Here is an 18,679-nt window from a genome sequence, read left to right as displayed (position 1 = left end):
AAGCACTTAACTAATAAATTTGTATTTTGTATATCTATCAATACCTACCTGCAGAACATCCCCAAGGTCAGCTGTACTGATGTCAGGATCCTCTGTGGTATTGAAAGGAACAGGGGTTATTCGAACAAGGGTAAGCACTCTAGGTTCCGGATATCTCCATAACATCATGCCTGGACTGTCTTCGGTTTCATTGTAAAACACAACTTCATAGACACCAGGCAGTTTCAAGGACTCTGTCAAAAGAAAGTAAGCTCTAATTAGTTCGATCTTTTTAAAGGGGTACACTCTGGCTTATCAGATGAAAAACAAACTAGAAGGATAAAAGAAGAGAACATAAATGAGCAAATTTATCAGTTTTATATGGTTTCAGACCAAAATAAATCAAGAAATTCTTTCTTACTGGAAACTTAATGGTGTTGTACTATTTTAGTTCTGGAAATACAGGTAACACACTTCTGAAATGATGCTTTGTATGTATCTAATTGATTCATTTTGCATAAAACATACAAAAAGCAACTATCGAGCAACCCCAAAGGCTAGTGTAAGTTACATTTTCTTACCAGCATCCTGTATGTACTGGAATAGGCCAGTTCTCAGGTCATCAGAACTTTGTTCAGTTCTAAAGGTCTGGCTCTTTTCAACAGGACATGGCATTTGTGGTACTTGATCAGGAGTTGCTATCTCTGATTGGTCCTCATTGTTTAGGTATCCATAAAGTAGTTCATGTAGAAGGACTAAGCAATTCAAATGTTCTTGACCCCAAAAGACCTTTAAAAGCATATGATAAAGATTAGAAATTAAAAAAAATTTAAGAAAAAATTATATAAAATAACAGGACAAGAGATTTAAAAGCTATTCAGTCTTAACTAGCAGCCAAGTTACACAGAATTTCTGAGAACTGGGCTATAGGACAGAATGTTTTAAGCTCAAGACATACCCACAAATGACAATAATCATTCCTATTTCCTGTGTTAGATAAAGCCCTAAAATGTTCAAAATCAATGATGAAATTATAAAAGTGTGATGTTATTCTAGAGCAGGGCTTCTTAAACTTTTTCCACTCATGACCCCTTCAGCATTTCTTACACGGTGGGTCATGCTGTAAGAGAGGTAGCACACGGGGTACTGAACTAGGGAGTAAGCCAAACCTAGGTTCAAATTCCACCTCGGACATCTACTAGCTTTGCACTTAGGCCAAGTCATCTATAAAGTAAGGGGGTTAGATTTGGGCTTTAATGTCCCTACCAACTCTTACAATCTTCAGGTGTAAGCTTCATGAGGGCAGGGGCCTTCAGTGTCTTACCTAAACTGTGTTATATTCCATGCCTCTTAGCACAGAGTTTTATATACTTGTAGAAACTAAAGAACTGCTTGGCTGAATAAATGAATATACTTGCAGAAATCTTTATTTGAATTAACTAAGAAGGAAGGGAACCCCTATTAAGGTAAAAAACAAGGCAAGGAAGATCCTAAATTTAAAAGTTCTACTGAAAAGCTTCCTATTTTTTAGGAGGTTAAATAAAGACAGTATGATTGTAATTTTCTTCTCTTTCAAGCAAAGAGGAGAGGGAAGTACTACAAATGAATCTAAAGTAAGAAAACAAAGACTCTTGGTAAGAATGGTTCCAGGTGTTAGATTTTAAAAGCCCCAAGAAAGTTGAAATCAATTCGACAAACCTTTAATGAGCACCTCTTATGAAGGTGCTGTGCTAGGTGCTGACACTATGACACAGGCTACAAGAAGTCTGTGGACTTTCAGAACAAAGGGGTCTTGGTATTTCCTATGAAGGAGAAGTCTAGATCTATTCCCCTAGAGGAAAAAGAATATTTGTCCATATAAAATCACAGAATGTTTAGAATTCAAAAGGACTTAGAGAGTATTTGGTCCAATCCCCTCAATTTTACAAAAGATGGAAGAAGAAACATGACCAATGAGAAGAAGAAACATGACCAATGATAAGTGATTTACTTTATAGGGTTAGAAATTTCATCATAATAAATCATTTGCAAATATACTGTGAAATATAAATGATACACTAGAGTCAATACCAAAGGAAAGGTCAAAAGACTATACAGAGCTGACTGAGAAAATAAGAGACAGTGTACATAGTAGTTAGTGAGCTGGCCTCAAAGCCAGGAAGATCTGAGTTCAAGTCCTGTCCCTGATTTATTCTGGCTTTGTGGGCCTGGGTAAATGTCTTAACCTCTCAGTGCTCTGGGAAACCTGAATATAAATTGTAGAGAAGGTACTGACTTGCATAAGTGGAGGGAATTTTCACACCTGGGAGTTCCCTATACCACTGAAATCATGGGGTCTGATCCTTTTCCCATAGAGGTCTATACATCTTTGACAAAAGTGGGTGACTTTCCAAACACAAGCCATGTGCCTAATTCATTTGGACTAAGGATCAGGAAACATCAAGAAGCAATAGGAAGGAGAGGTGTGGCATGAGGCCACTTTTCTTCTCTTTCTTCTGATTTTTATTGTAAGACAGAAAAGAGAGACAAGTGAAGGGTCAAACTGGGGAAGAGAACAGGATGCTCTAGCCTTCAAAGTGCAGAGACAACCAGTGCCCTTACAATGCAATGTTAGAGGATTGTTTTTTCCCAGTTGTTGTTTCTAAGAGGAGATCTTCTGCTGGCACGAAGTTACTGCTTCTTCTTAAAGGAGCAGTGATATAGAGATAGCTGGACTCTTGGGAAACCAACAGAAACTGACATAGATTACAACTGAATGTGTGGGGATTTCTCTCAGTCATTGACCAATGAAAATCCCCCAAAACTCAGGGAGTATTAAAAAGATGATCTATATGCCTTAAAGTAGGACTTTGTAACTTCAAAAAAAATGTATATTGTTGAAAAGCTGTGACAATGCATGTAGACCTTGGAGTTTCTGAGCCTTTAAAAATTATAGAGAACTAGAAAATTTCGAGTATCTTTTACATTTACCCGTTTTTAAGCTGAACATTTCAATTTCTGGGTTTGGGTTCATTTTTACATATCCCAAAGAGGTGCGAATTTCTCCAAATGATAGATTACATCAACACATACGTCAAATTTCTTTAAATTTTTCTTTCTGTGGATTAAAGGTACATGTGCTAAAGAGCTGAATATGATATTATATGTTAAGTATTAATAATCCCTTTCTAAGGGACCTAGCTATACTTGCTAATGTGAATAGTCTTATTTTGGCTATTATTATTTATTAATATTATTAATAGTAACTCTTATTAATGGTAACTTATTAATGGTAACTGTACTTAGGACAAGATGACAACCAAGGAATTATTTAAAATAATGGGAGAGTAATTGGATAATCCTTTTCCCCATCAAACCAAAGTTTAAAAAATTAACACCAGTTTAAAAAAACCAACTAAAAACATTAATTAAGAAGTTACTGGAATATGAGAACTCTAGACAACTACCACAGACCTGTATTAGCCCTCCTCTTAAATCAATGAACACTTTTGGAATCGATTGTTCTGGGCCAGGATTACCACTATGTTTACACCATTTAGCTTCCAGACTGGCAGTACCGCAGCAGGGCCCTATTAGAACTCGGTTTTTTTCTTTGAGGCTTGTTTTCAGGAGAAAGTCATTTATGTTGAGTAGTAATGATGATCCAAGAATTACCCCTAAAAAATAAGAAAAAGGCATATGCATGCTTCATTAATTTTGCCCTTGCTATAAAAAGTATGTTTTTTTTTTTAAATAAAGGAATATATTCTTTTTCAAGCCTTTATTCCATTCCTTTCTTCATACTGTATTCTTTTTCGGATGACCTTCCAACATACTTTGATGGAATTTATATAGCATACTAGTTATGAAGCAGGTATACTTCATGCACATTCCTAACAAAGTACTATTTGCCAAAACATTATGACTTTTTCCATGCGTGATCATTTTAAGGTTTATGAGTAGAGATAAGCTTTTCAAATGACTATATGCAGAATAAGAGCAGTGGCTTCATTAGACAATCATTCCTCTGATAGGAAACAGCAATTTTCTGGAATTTCTTTTTTCCTTTAGTCCAGTTTTTCACCATACCCCAGTATGCTACATTGCTCCTTGCTAGGGCCCAGAGTTCTTCACTGAACATTTATGTTAAAATTCTACTATTTGAAACAATCAAAATAACTCAAAATTTGTAACATATGTTTTCTAAAAATTTCAGTTTAATCCAAACTTCACACATCATAACCACTTGGAGTTTACAAAGCCTTAAAAACAGATAGTGGCAGGTTAGATTTATAGGAGAAACGATATGCTATAGTTCAAAGTAAACATACTCAGAGAAGGAATACACTTAAAAATATAAGTTCTCTTTTGAACTTAAACTTAGGAGTGCAGATCAAAACCATTTCATAAAACCAGTGGTGCTCTTTAAGATATTTAGATGCAAAGTTGAGAGGGGGAAGGTTAGTTTTTTTTCCCCTCTATGGAGTTCATATTCTGAATTGTCATTGTGAATATTGAATTTCACTAGGCTGAGTTTGTAATGCCTATGGCTTATTTTTCTAATGAAATTTGATCCTCACAAAAGATGAAAGATTAAAAAACACCTAAGGCCCATAGCATACAGATGGTTCGTGGTCCTTACTACTTTGAATTTTCTAACTTGTGGTGGAATTTTACCCTGTATATGTCGAATATTCTCAATAATGAAAAAACTGAGGAGAGGATATTAAAAAACAGGTTTGGAGGCAGTAAGATATAGTGTAAAGAACTTTAGATTGTAGTCGAGAGAGACCCAGATTCAAATTCTACCTCTGACACTGGTATAGGAATTAACCTCTCACTTTCTGTTTTGTAAAATGGGGATAATAATACCTATAGTACCTACCTCTTAGGGACAGTGTAAGAATTAAATGAGATCATATATTTAAAGTATTTTAAACCAGAAAGCTCTATATAGTTTAGGTATATATCATCTTGACTCATCAAATTTATATTTATTAATTATATTTCTATTTTCCTCTTTACAGTTTTCTTAATTCAAATTGCTTTTACAATTATTATATGTCCTCTCATTCAGGCAAAGAAAAAGCAAGTGGAAAAGGAGGAAAATGAGAAATAGAACAAAGAACAGAAGAATCAGAGCTTGCCTAAGAAGTGGATCACATGGTTTGAAAATCCTGGTAAAGTATCTGCAATAGCTCCCTGATAGGTTAAGATTAATTATCTTTAAATGTACAATGAATTAAACTCTAGAAATATGCTGTAATAGAATTAGAAAAGGACACAGTGAATTTGTTATCCCCTCCCAGAAGAGCTGAATTAATACACTCCCACAAATGTGTACCAATGGGTTCCTTGGCTATTTGCATTGTATCACAGCCTCAGTGAGACAGACAAAAATATCAGGAGTAAAGTGATAGAAGCAGTTTTAACTACTTCTACCTTCTCTTCTAGCTATTGATATCCAGTATATCTGCATAATTATAGGCCGAAAAAAGACATCCAGAGAGAACTAGAATGACAGGTATATGTCGTGAGTCCAAAGTTTTGCTGTAGGAACACATATCTCAGACTACAATGAAAGTGAACGGGAAAACATGGATTGATTTATAGATATGTGTTTTACAGCTGTCAGTTATATTCCATAAAGTGAAGTACATACAAGCCAGCACATCTGGCCCATGTTCTATGCATGCCTATGGAGGTACACTTGAATTCTAAAACCATAAAATACACAATTCCCAACTATAACCTAGAGTTAAATGTACAATGCACTTAATTTGTACTTTTAAAGTGGATTAAAACATTACTAAAACAAGTAAATGGTAACGAAATTTTTTACCAACTAATCAAAAATGGCCTTGCATACAGTCCTAAATTAGGGAAGCTGGGGCCTAGAGGTCAATTATAAATACATCAGTTGTCTAGGGACTAGTCTAGCTAAGTTTGGAGTTCATCTCTGAAGGTTGTCTGTCCACCCAGTGATGCCTTTCTTCTTCAGCCATAACAACTCCTGAAACAGTCTAATAAAGAAAATAGAGTCTGTGATCTGCATCATTGGAGGTGGCACTCACATTGTTAAAATCAAGTACTTAATTAACAATTTCTTAAGTACTATAGTGGCAGGATCCTAATTGATTGATTGTCTATCCCTCCCCACTGACAGTGGCTGTTGCAAACCCTCCCTTCTCTCCTGAAACCTATGTCATCATCTCCCCAATCCCTCACACTTGAGAACCTCCACTCCTATTTTACTGAGAAAAAAGAGGCCACTCACTATGAGCTTCCTCTTTTTATCTCAAAACCCTGTCACATCATCTCCCTTCTCTCACCCACTATTCCAGTCTCTGATGAAGAGACAGCCCTTTTTGCTGAAGCCAAACGTTAGCATTCACCCTCGATCCCACCCCTTCCATATTCTTCAGCAGAATGCCTCCATTTCATCCTTACTCTCATTAACCTTCAGCCTCTTTTTATCCACTGGTTCCTTTTTTTCTGCCTACAGGTTTGCCTATATCTCATCCACCCTTAAATATACCTTACCTAAAGCTTACCATCTCTCCAGCTACTGTACTACATTATATACATCTCCTTCCTTTCTCAGATGAATTCTTTGAAAACCTATTTATACTTGGTAGACACTTACTCTTAACTTTTTGAAATCTGCCTTCTGACCTCATCATTCAACTGAAACTGCCTTCTCTGACATTACCAGTGCTTTCTTAATAGACAAATCTAATTATCTTTTCTTAATTCTCACCCTTCTTGACTTCTCTCCAGTAGCTGAAACTGTGGCCACTGTTGCCTGCCTACTCTTTTCTCTCTGGGTTTCCAGGACTGTTCTTTCTTGGTTCTTTTACCTGTTAGTACACTCCTAGGTCTTTTTTGCTAGATCTTGATCCACATTTTGCCTGAGAGTATCCTTCAAGGCTCTGTCCAAGGTTCTCTTCTCTTTTCTCTCTTTACTCTCATTTGGTGATTTCAACAACTCCTGTAGGTTCAATTATGATCTCTACGCAGATGATTCCAAGATTTATTTATCCAACTGGACTCTCTTCTGAGCTCTAATTCAGCATCATCAACTATCCATCATTGGGCACTGTGAACTGGATGTCCCACAGGCATTTCAACCTCAACATGTCTAAAACAGAAATCACTATCTTTTCTCCTAAACTCATTCCTTTTTAAACTTCCCTATTACTGTCAAGGGCACCACCTTCTTCAAGTCACCTTGCTTCTCAGTGCCTCACTCTTACTCGCCTCATATTTCTCATCAGTTGCTGAAATTTGTCTCTTCTATCTTCACATTTCTCATATAATTACCCCTTTTCCACTCACACAGCCACCATCCTACTTCAGGTCTTAATTACTTCTCACTTGGACTATTTCAATAGCTTTCCAACTGGACTCTCTACTTCTCAATTCTAATGTATCCTTCACACACAACTGTCAGTGATTTTCTTAAAGCACCAATCTGACCACATTAAACCCTACTCCTCCCTCTCCCACCCACCCCAAATCCATCCATATTCTCCCATTCAGTAAATTTCGTTGTCTCCCTATTACCTCCAGGACCAAATATACATTTCTCTATTTGGCATTTAAGGCCCTTTACAATCTGACCCCAACCTACCTTTCCACATTTAATGCACATTACTTTCTTTATATGCTGTGGTCTTTATATACAAACTGGCCTTTTTTTTTTCCCTTTATGTCTTCCTTCATGCTGTTGCACTGGCACCTCTGTCATGCAGAAACCTTAGTTTCCTTAAAAGGCTCAACTCAAGTGCCAACTTCTGTATATGGTCTTTCCTATTCCCTCAACTTGTAGTGATCCTCCTCAAACCCAATAAAATGCTCTGTATTTATAGTTACAGGTATATATGTACAGATTGTCCCCTTGACTGGACTATAATGTACTTATTTTCACTTCATTTTGTATCCCCACTGCCTACACAATGCATGGTGTTACAAAGAAGGAGCTGAACAAAATGTCTGTTGATCAATCCAGCAATCAAGAGGCTAAGATTATACAGAAGTCTAAGTTCAAAACAAGGTAATGGGGTTAAGTTAGGTAAGTATGCAAAAGAGCAGACATAAATACAATATAATGGAAAAAAAGATACCCTGAAACTAAGTCCTAGCCTGCCTCACGCAGGAAAACCTACACATTTTCTAATGTAGCAGGATCTTTCTAAAGACTGACTTTGTAAAATATGGCCTACTTGGAAAAGAAGTATAAATTGTTACACGATTGCACTCTGGCAGATCTTGACTCAGTGTACTTTAGGTTCTTTGTTTACTTTAGTCATTTGTAATGATTTCTTTATTTCCTTCATTGGTTCTTCTGTTTTTTGATTTATCTCCTAACTGTAGGAACCTCCAAGGGGAAGCTCCTCAGCCTTCTTCTATTTTCTGAGTTACTCTCTCAATCAGTTTTTCCATTCTTATGACCACAACTTTAGTTTCTGGATTGATGTCAAAAACTAGATTTTCAAATGTGACCTCTCATCTATGCATCAATCCTGGTTCTTACTGACAAAAGGACTTCTCTGAGAATATTGTCATTATCATCAAAGAAACATGCATGAAACTGAGCTCATATTCCCATATACATAGCTGGATTATACTTACCAAGTAAAGTTCAAACTTTTTTGCTTAGCACTCAAGGTCCTCCACAATCCGGCCTCACCCTACTTTTCCTGCCTTATTTCACACTAGTCCCTTTTACAGGTGAGGGCCCCAGCTAAAATAAACCTCGGGTGCCTGAATATGCCCTCCACTTTTCTGGTCTCCATGCCTTTGCTCATGATGTTCTTAGGATGGCTGTACTTACCTTCTTTGTCTGCTGATTTTTAAACTTTTAAAACCCAGCTCGAATGCCACCTCCTCTACAGAGTATTCTCTTACCCTCACTGTCCATAATAAACTTATTCCTTGGACCTTACATAGTAGTTTGTTTGGCGTTTCTCTAAAGTACTTAGCTGTAATAATCCTTATTACAACTATCTTTCTTTGTGCCTTGTGAGGCCAGGACCCTTTGTGCTCAATCTCTACTTTTCATCTCCACCATGGCTACTCACAGCAAAGCCATCTTCTGCTTCATACAGAGTAAACACTTAATAAATGGTTGTTGAATTAATTAATTATAGAGAAAAGGCACTCAATTAAACATCAAACTCTGAGGTATTAACAAGAAGAATCAGCGCCTTCTGGGCCCTGTGCCTGCCTATGAAGGCACATGGAGAATAGCATTTGAAACCATGAATTGTAAAATCTTGGAACCGAGATTGTAAACTGTGCAACCTAGATTGAAAGAACTTACTGTACAGATCTTTTATCCTACTAACTGGGTGTAAATTGTTGATAGCTGGGGTATGTGCCATCTTATCACAGAAAATCATGGATCGAGAGCCGGAAGGGGCTCTGAGGTAATCTAGTCGACCTTCTGTAGTTTACAAAAAATTAAACTGAGACCCAGGACAGGGATGGGGGCGGTGGTGGTGGTTAAAGCATCGTGAGCGGATTTCATGCAATGCTGGGCACACAACAGGTATTTAATAAATGATGGCTGAACTGAACTGAACTGAATCTATGTTAAGCCTAAGCAGTTCAACACTTCTGGCCCTTTGTTTTCTTTCTTATTAGAGTTTGCTTTCTTCATGTTATATCCTCCAGTAGAATGTAGGAACTCTCCTTTGTCTACCACCAAGTTCAGGGCCTTGCATACAAAATATGCTTAACAAAACTTAAAATTTTTTTTCTTTGTTCCCTTCCTCTTATAACCTTTTCTGTTTTCTTCTTTCATTCTTTCTTTTTTTTCCCCCCTCCCTTTACACCCCCCTCCCCCCAATCCAACTATAGGCCTGATGAATCCTCAGGGCAGTGTCCAAAGTTTGAAGGGCTGTTCATATTGACTACAACAGACATTAAGAGTCATTGAGAAAAGATATAACCTTATAGACATTAGTATTCCCCACCTCATTTCCTTCTTTCTTTTCTCTAAATACCACTCTCCTTACAATAACTACACATTTACTTGCAAGTCAAGATTTAAACAACATATTCAACTCATTCAACCATGACTGCTTCATACACACATCAAAGTGATGGATCCAAGTTTCCCAAAGAGATACCCTGTACACTGAAACTCTGAGAAGATAAACTGCAGATGAAATACTGTTTGTATCAGGAGTATCCATACTGGAAAATCCCTGTACTGATGAAATTACAGATTCAGACTTAAACTTCAACCTAACTCTGAAAAACACCACCACCACCCATATTCCATATTTCTGCCACAATAAATGTAAAAATGATGAAAATATGAAAATTATCCTTGGGACTTATGCCACGTTTATTAATATTTTCTTACTATGATGTCTCATGAGAAGCTGACCTATAAATATAGTATCATCTTTTTCCATTAGGAAACATTCTGAATATCTTTTTTGGAACTAAAAGAATCTCCTTATATATACGTATATTTATCAGCATACAATCAAACAAAGTTCAGGGAATATTGGGAGCTTATCCAATTAGTACGTCTGGAAGTATTAGCATAAGTATCCTTCCCCTCTCCCCAGAAGAATATAAGTCCCTTTAATGCTTCATTTTTGGTTTAGCATCCCCAGTGCTTTGCAATATAGTAGGTATTTAATAAATGTTCGCTGAATTTCAGTATTGAAACACTTTTAGTATTTAAGCACTCCTGGCAAAAACTGCCTAGGTAATTAAATTAAGACACAAATTCTTCTTAGACGATAGTACTGTTCTTTAAGGCAGAATATTTCTTGAGTAAGGATAATAAAAAGCTGACCTTTTTAATATATAGTTGGCCTTGGGAAAGGGCACAAAGAAATATGCCTGAAAAAAAACAAAACAAGACTTTGCACAAAAAGTCTAACTGCAAGATTTTCAATCACTTTGTGGAATTATAGAACATGAATACATAGTAGGAAGTTGTTTTTCTGATCACCTTATGGGTCATCTCAACTGTTCAAACAACTCATTCTCCTTCACTTCTTCCTACCCACACGTGCTTTTTTGGCAGATCTTTTCATTAACTTTGTTAAAAGTCTATAATAGTATTTGGAATCCAGGTTTCACAAAATAATGATTAAATTATACCTGTTGTAGCAACATATGTAATATATTTTCTAAATCAATGGGTCTGATGAACAGAAATAGTCTTGCTCTGTTTGGATTATTTCTGCATATTGACATGCTTTTCATTGAGTGCAACAATTTAGTTTGAGAACAAATAGTTTCATGACTTTTAAAATACTCCTTCAGGAGACTAATAAATGTGAACCACTTGTTTTGGATGGTGTTTACAAAATGGTGCCAGCCCAACATTGTCAGGTTCCACTTAGAACCTTAGTAACGCTCCTATTCTCTGCATGCTGACTGAGCAAAATGCAATTTTGATCAAGCTTCTGTATATCATTAGAAAGATTATACAATGACGACATGTGCTAGCAAGGCATATCCAGGTACTTTTTTTATGCAGCTGGAAGTAATCTAAGATTACTAGAAAATCTTCAAGCATGTGTTAGATACTATCCAGAAGTTAATTTGCATAAGAGTTAAAAATCAGAATGCTTCAAAAAGTAAAGCTATGTGTCCCATAAAGAAATAGCATACTTAAAAAAAATCCATATAGTCCAAGTCTGTTCAACTGAAGCATACAAGAATGAAATTTTAATACCCTAACTTGAAACAGAGAATTTATTGTTTTCAGGATCAAAATTGGTGGGGCAGCCCAGGTTGTACAAAGGACAGGCAGCAGAAAACTTCGCTCTTTCCTGCCCATCATCACAACAGACACTAAAAAGACAGAATTTGATTCTAATACATGCAACAAACAACAACCAAAAAAGTTGGAGGCTTCCAGAATGCCAAGTCTATCAGAGAATCTTATCACCTGGAAAGGCCTTCAGAAATTTGTCCTCCTTAGAACTCTTGTAATACTTTGTTGCTGTTGTTCAGTTGTTTATGATTCTTTGTGGCCCTATTTGGGGTTTTCTTGGCAAAGATACTGAGTAATTTGCCATTTCCTTCTCCAGCTCACTTAACAGATGAGGAAACTGAGGCTAACAGGTCACGTAGCTAGTAAGTGTCTGAGGCCAGATTTGAACTCAAGAAGATTAGTCTTCCTGACTCCAAGCTTGGCACTCTATCCACTAAGCTACTAAGCCACCCAAAACTTTATGTCTTTTTTGAAAATAAATAAAATTCTATATGCTCTTAAGAGTCCTTTATGTATATGCCTTACAAAATCAGGTCCATTGCTTTATTTACTTTTCTATCTCCTTCAGATACTTGGTGAACATGGAGTGAGCAAGTTTTCATCAAGAACATGCCAGACCAACCAAATTTCCCTTTTTTAGACAGTTACTAAGCTGGCAGGTCAGTGTTATGCTATAACTAGAATTTGTCTAAATTTTAGCTAAGTGGTTAAACAAAATTTCATATGCTAATTCTTACAAGAAATTAAGAAACATGAACCAAACCAGCAGCTCTCAAACTTTTTGGTCTCAAGACTCCTTTACACTGTTAAAAATTATTGAAGATCCCAAAGAACTTTTGTTTATGTGGGCTATATCTATTCATATTTGCCATATTAAAAATTAATATGGATAAATATTTTAAATATTCATTCATTTGGAATAACAACAGTAAGGCCATCATATGTTAATATAACATTTAAAATATAAAATAACTTTATTTTTCAAAACAACCAAAAAATTAGAAAAATAGTGACATAACTTTACATATTTGAAAATCTTTTTAATATCTAGCTTAATAGAAGACAGCTGGATTCTGATATCTGCTTCTTTGCTTTGATATGTTGTTTTGATTGAAGTATATGAAGAAAATCTGGCCCCACACACATAAGTAGTTGGAAAAAGGAGTATTTTAATAGCCTTTTAGATAATTGTGGATATTCTTCTTTGATATTACATCAAAACTTGACAAGTGGTAGTTTCTTAAAGGTTAGGTGCAAAGTGGAATCTGAAACTATTAACAATGAACTTTCATACTTTCTTATATTAAAATCCACCCATGGATGATTTTATGACATCGTGAATTGATTATTTGGAAAATAACGGTTCACTGAGCTATGCAGATGTTCCAAATGTTGACACATATCAGTATACAACAACAAAAAAAAATACCTGTTAATATCAGCACTGATCTCGCAACAAAGTCTTTAAGTACTGGGGAGCTGTCAAGCTTACGGTGGCAGATACAAGATTTCCAAAACTGCAGTTTTTGCTGTGAAAGTTTGAATATTATAATTGGCAACAAATACTGTCAGTTGTTTTCCTTGAAATGACAGGCTTACTTCATTCATTTTCAAGAAAACATCTGCCAAATATGCAATGCTGAATAACCATAGTTTGTCTGTTACACTTTGAAGTAAAAATGGTGTTCCATGAAAAAACTGAACAGTCCAGCTTGTCACTCAATTGTACCAGGGCTTCTCATGGAGACAACCATCAGATGTGGTGGGCAGCAGTACTGCTTTATGTATACTTCTCATCTCGTCCCATGAAATACTAAAAATATATGTACCAGAGGGTCAACATTTAATAAATAGTGCTTCATCAAGAATATTCTTAACTGGAACTGGCTTTTTAAAGAAACATTTTTTAAAAATATTCCAAGAGTGTGACAGTAAAGGAACGACTGCCAGTACAATTTGGGTGCCACTGCTCTGATTCATGTTCAGCCATCAGGTGGTTTTATTTGCCTTTGCTTTTGTCCTATCAGTGCTAAATGCAGACCGTTGTTCCAGGAAAAACTATGAGATTCAAAAAGTTATTTAATATTGAATACTTTGTTACTTCTTGTGTTTGATGCCAAACATTCACCTAAAAGAAACTCATTCTCAGCAATTAGTTAGTGCTGATTCTAAACAAATTTAGGCAAAATAGGAAGTCCAGTCACATCTGTAGATCTATTCATTTGTAGGCAAAAATATAATTCTGCAAATGAAATATTAACTGAATCTTCATGTTTGTAGCTAAAGCTTTAATTAACAGGTCATGTAGCCTCTGGAAAATTTCACTGTTCACTCATGAAAGAATGAGAGTAAAATAGGCAACTAACATCATAGTATTATTATGAAAATGGTTTGGATCTTGTGGACCCCTTGAAAAAGTCTTGGCATCTTCAAAACATACTTTAAGAACTCCTGTACAAAATGATAGTGCACTTAGATGGATCTGAGTCTAAGTTGAAGGGTCAGACCTAAAGAGAAGTAATAAAAGCCTCTGGCTCATTGCCATCTTGGAAAGAGGTCTCTAGTGGAGTGCTACAGGGATTTATATTTGGCTCTGTATTGATTAACATTTTAATCAGTGGCTTGAATGAAATAACTAGATGGCATGCTTATCAGATTTACACATGACACAATACACACACACACACACACACACACACACGTTTTAGGCAATTGGGGTTAAGTGACTTGCCCAGGGTCACACAGCTAGTAAGTGTCAAGTGTTTGGTCAGAGGCCATATTTGAACTCAGGTCCTCCTGACTCCAGGGCCAGTGCTCTATCTACTGTGCCACCTAGCTGCCCCTCAGAAGTGTATTTTAGCAAAACGGGTAACAGAGTCAGAAAATAAAAAGATCTTAAAAGGACAGAATGCTATGTAAATGTAGGACTAGGGAGGTGATAGTCCCATTACACTGTCTCCTATGACTGGAATAACACTCCTATTTCTGCTTGCTGAAATCCTTCTCTTCCTTCACGGTCCACCTCAGGTGCTACCTTCTCTGTGACCCTTCCCCTTATTGGTTACTCTGTCCAGCCAGAACACACCTAGAATGTTATCTTCAATTCTGGGTGCCAAATTTGAGGACAGACATTGATGAGGCAGAGTGTCCAAGGGTGAAGGGACTCCAAGTAACAAAATAATAGGATAGGTAGGAGGAACTAAATACATAGATGTCCGAGAGAAGAAAACACTTAGAGAGTATGTCTTCAAGTACACGGGCTGCCGTGCGGCAGAGATCAGACTTATTCTGTCTCATTCTAGTGGTGAGAACTAGGAAAAGGACATGGAAGTCGCAGAGGGGCAGCTTTCGGTTAGATGTGAAGAAAAACTTTCTGATCATCAATTATCCAAAGGTAGAATGGTTTGTCTTGAGAGGTAGGGGGTTCTCTCTCATCACAAGTCTTCCAGCAAAGGCTGGACGACTATTTGTCAGGCATATTACAGAGAGGATTTTTGTTCAGCTCTGGGTTGGACACATGACTGTGAAGATGACCTCCACCTCTGTGATTCCACAATTCTCTGTTATTCTGAGTTCAATAAATGTTTATTGAATGAACAATACAGTCCAGGGCTCCCAACTAGGTCATCATAATCACCTCATTTACCAGGAATTCAAGGACCTTCTCCAACAATCTTCCTCCAATCTACTTTTTCAGACTTATTCCATGCTACTGCCCTCCATGCTTTCTCTAGGCCAGGGACGGGGAACCTGTGGCCTTAAGGCCACATGAGGTCCTCTAGGTCCTCAAATGTGGCCCTTTGACTGAATCTAAACTTCACAGAACAAATCCCCTTAATAAAAGGATTTGTTCTGTAAAACTCGGACTCAGTCAAAAGGCCACACCCAAGGACCCAGAAGGCCACATGTGGCCTTGAGGCTGCAGGTCCCCTACCCCTGCTCTAGTCCAATGTAACAGGACTCCTCGCTATTTCCTAACCTCATCCTATCCTTTCCTGTGTCTGTGTCCGTGTCCATGCCTTCGTGCATGCTGTCCCTCAGGCCTGGAATTACAAATCCCTATTTCTGTCTGCTGAAATCCTTCTCTTCCTTCAAGGCCTATGTCATGTGCTACCTCCTCTATGACCTCTTCCCTTATTGCCTCCTTGGATTTCTCACGTCACTCTGTTCAGACCTTTCCTATGCCCTTACAATGCAACTAGTATTGGAGTTATCTGCATATTTGTCTCAACCCCCACCCATAAGATTCTTGAGGGCTGGGACCATTCATTGTTTCATATTTGTATTCCCAAGGCTAGTACAGTGTATTCACTGTTCACTATGACACACATAGGAGATACGGAGGAGGTATTTAATAAATATTTGCTGATTTGAATCAATTTTGAAAACACACTTGAAAATAGGGTTGGCAGTTGCTGTCACATTCCTCACCCTGAGGCTTATGGATGTTTTTAACAGAGAAAGTGTCAAGGTCTGAAGCTGTCACGGTGGCTCCTTACTCATAATTGATCACACTAATGGTACTTTTTACTGACTTATAAGTACTGACCCCCACTCTATATCTGAACCTCAGTGATCTTAAGACTCCAGAGAGGTGAAAATCAGATACTCCCCTGGAAAAGCATGAGTACCTTTGTCTAAGGCCAACCCCTTCATTTTACAGATGAGGATACTCAGGCATAACAGCAGATGCTGCTCTCCCCACCCCCACTGCCCCAGCTCTCCATGGAACATTACTCATGAAACATGAAATGTCCACTGAGTTAGTTATTGATGCTGAGTCCTTATAAGGCATTTTTGTGATAGCTTTTAAAACTCCAGTACTTTGGAAAAAGTGAAAATAAAAATACCAAAGGGTGATGGTGGTTGGTTGTTTTTTCAGTCTGTCACCATGCTCACTGTTTTTACAGTTGTGTCAGTTTATTAAAAAAATAAAACCTGATTGGCTCATGTTCCTAGGTAGAAAAATAATTTTGACTGGCAGTTCTGAGTGTGTACATTGAAAAGTATATGACAACTACTTGCAGGAACAAAGAAAAAAACTATAAACATGCACTTGGTAAGTTTTATTTTTATAACCTTTTCTTCCTTGGTTTATTGAACCATAAGAGGAAACTGCTACTTGATTAGTTATGTTTTTAATTGTAATTAACATAGAAGGAAGAATTAGTATACAACTACTTTAAACAGTGCTGAAAATAAGATGATCAGCTAAGTAATTTTCCGATTTTCCTTGAACATGTATCTTGGTCCACATACTTGCTTTAAGAGTCAATAGAGCTGAAGGAGCACTGGACCACTGTCCATCAGGACAAGACCAAGGAGATCTTGCTTCTAGGCCTTGTATCGTCACTAACTGTGCGTCCCGGGGCAAGTCCCTTTCCTTGTGAGGACCACAGAGTACTCATTTGTATAAGGAGTGGGTATGACTAGATGACCTCTAAGGTCCCTTCCAGGTCTTCTATTTTACAATCTATGACTTCCATACTTATGGGTAGGCTTTAAAAAATACAGTCAACAATTTGATCTTGGCAGTTTCATTTGTCAGCCTGGCAACAGGGCCCTGGAATGGAACGCTTTTTTTCATATCCTATGGCTCCCTTCTCTAGCCTCATGAGTGTCCACACCACCAACAGAACTCAAAGACCAATGAGGACTAGCCAAGCAAGGTCACGTGACTTTGATTTTCAAAAACTCATGAAGTTATTCTGCCACCTAAAAGCTGCTGGGAGTGGCAGCGTGTACGGACATGGCTCTGCAGAGCAGACCTATTTGGTAGGCTTGACGTAGCTCGTCAAGGATTTTGGATTAGTGGCAGGACACACAATAAGTTCCATATGAACTCCTGGGAACTGAAGCTAGAGAAGAAGGGAAAGCAAGTCAACTCAAGTCAACAAACATTTAAGTGCTTGTTATGTGCCAGGCACTGAGCTAAGTGCTACAGACACAAAGATAGCAAAGAGTCCCCCTGCCTTCAAAGCTTGTTTTCTGATGGGGGAAGACAACTTGTAAACAGCTAGGATGTAAGATTATACACACACACACACACACACACACACACACACACACACACACACATACATACTTATATGTGCCTATATATATATACACATAAATACATGTGTGTTGTATATTTATACATATCTATATATACTATATATTTATATGAAAGATGGAAAGTGCTCATACAGGAGATACATAGTGGCAGTTAAGATAGGTTACAAATATGTAGTTTCTGGTGATGGACACTTTCTTATCAATGTAATGTTTTTATACATTTTTTTTCTGAAATTCATTCATGTTACTAAATAATATTCTTGTCAAATGTTCTATTTTCTCATGAGCACAGAAAACTTGCACATTTTGAAATTTGTGTACAGTATGTGAAATTTTCAAAACTGAAATCTCAAAAAATAGTTGTCTTTCTTTGCCTTTTTGGTAAACTAGAAGAACTTCAAAGCACTGATTTCTCTATGGATATGGAAGGCCCAGCACCATGTGCCATGACTTTCAAACTTACAGCATGAAGGGAAGGCTCTTCCAATAAGTAGCGTGGCTTTGAGAGCTGAATCTGGTGACTCATGGTAGTGTTTGTAACAAATTGATTAGAGTAGTCAAGACAAGATTCTAAGGCCAATTTAGTTACAAGAACATAATGACTGCACTGTCTTTCTCATTAGGAAGGAACAGAATTAAGAAGCTTCATACTCCCCTAGAGAACCATATTTACACAATTAACAATTCTTTTGCTGAAAAGCTTTTCATTATTGCACGTACACACATGTGGGCAGTGTAAAAATACAAGAGATGTGTAACACACGGTAAACAGAAAGTAATGATCTTAAACAGGCCAAATCCTTGAACTCGTCATTAATAAATGTCCCTCCTGCATTCAGCTACCCGGGTTGCTGGGAGCCTGTTTTCTTCAAGTACTTCAAACACTGAAATCCAGGAACATTTATTATTTTA

At 37.2% G+C, this 18,679-nt stretch overlaps 1 protein-coding gene across 3 annotated transcripts in view; it reads right to left on the bottom strand.

The window, feature by feature from the left end:
* The window catches only part of VPS13B (vacuolar protein sorting 13 homolog B), a 1,004,773-nt gene that overhangs the window by 186,401 nt on the left and 799,693 nt on the right, over positions 1-18,679 (bottom strand). For all 3 annotated transcript variants that reach the window (XM_027849971.1, XM_027849973.1, XM_027849972.1), the window contains exons 37-39: positions 3,433-3,635; positions 561-768; positions 49-233 (exon numbers count right to left, since the gene is read on the bottom strand). In XM_027849971.1, coding sequence (XP_027705772.1) covers positions 49-233; positions 561-768; positions 3,433-3,635 — 596 coding nt within the window. The remainder of the gene's footprint in view (positions 1-48; positions 234-560; positions 769-3,432; positions 3,636-18,679) is intronic.

Source organism: Vombatus ursinus, unplaced genomic scaffold (genome assembly GCF_900497805.2).
Source record: "Vombatus ursinus unplaced genomic scaffold, bare-nosed wombat genome assembly UNPS02008961.1, whole genome shotgun sequence".
Taxonomy (NCBI): domain Eukaryota; kingdom Metazoa; phylum Chordata; class Mammalia; order Diprotodontia; family Vombatidae; genus Vombatus; species Vombatus ursinus.
The sequence above is the reverse complement of the archived record's forward strand: the minus strand, read 5'-3'. Positions and strand labels throughout refer to the sequence as shown.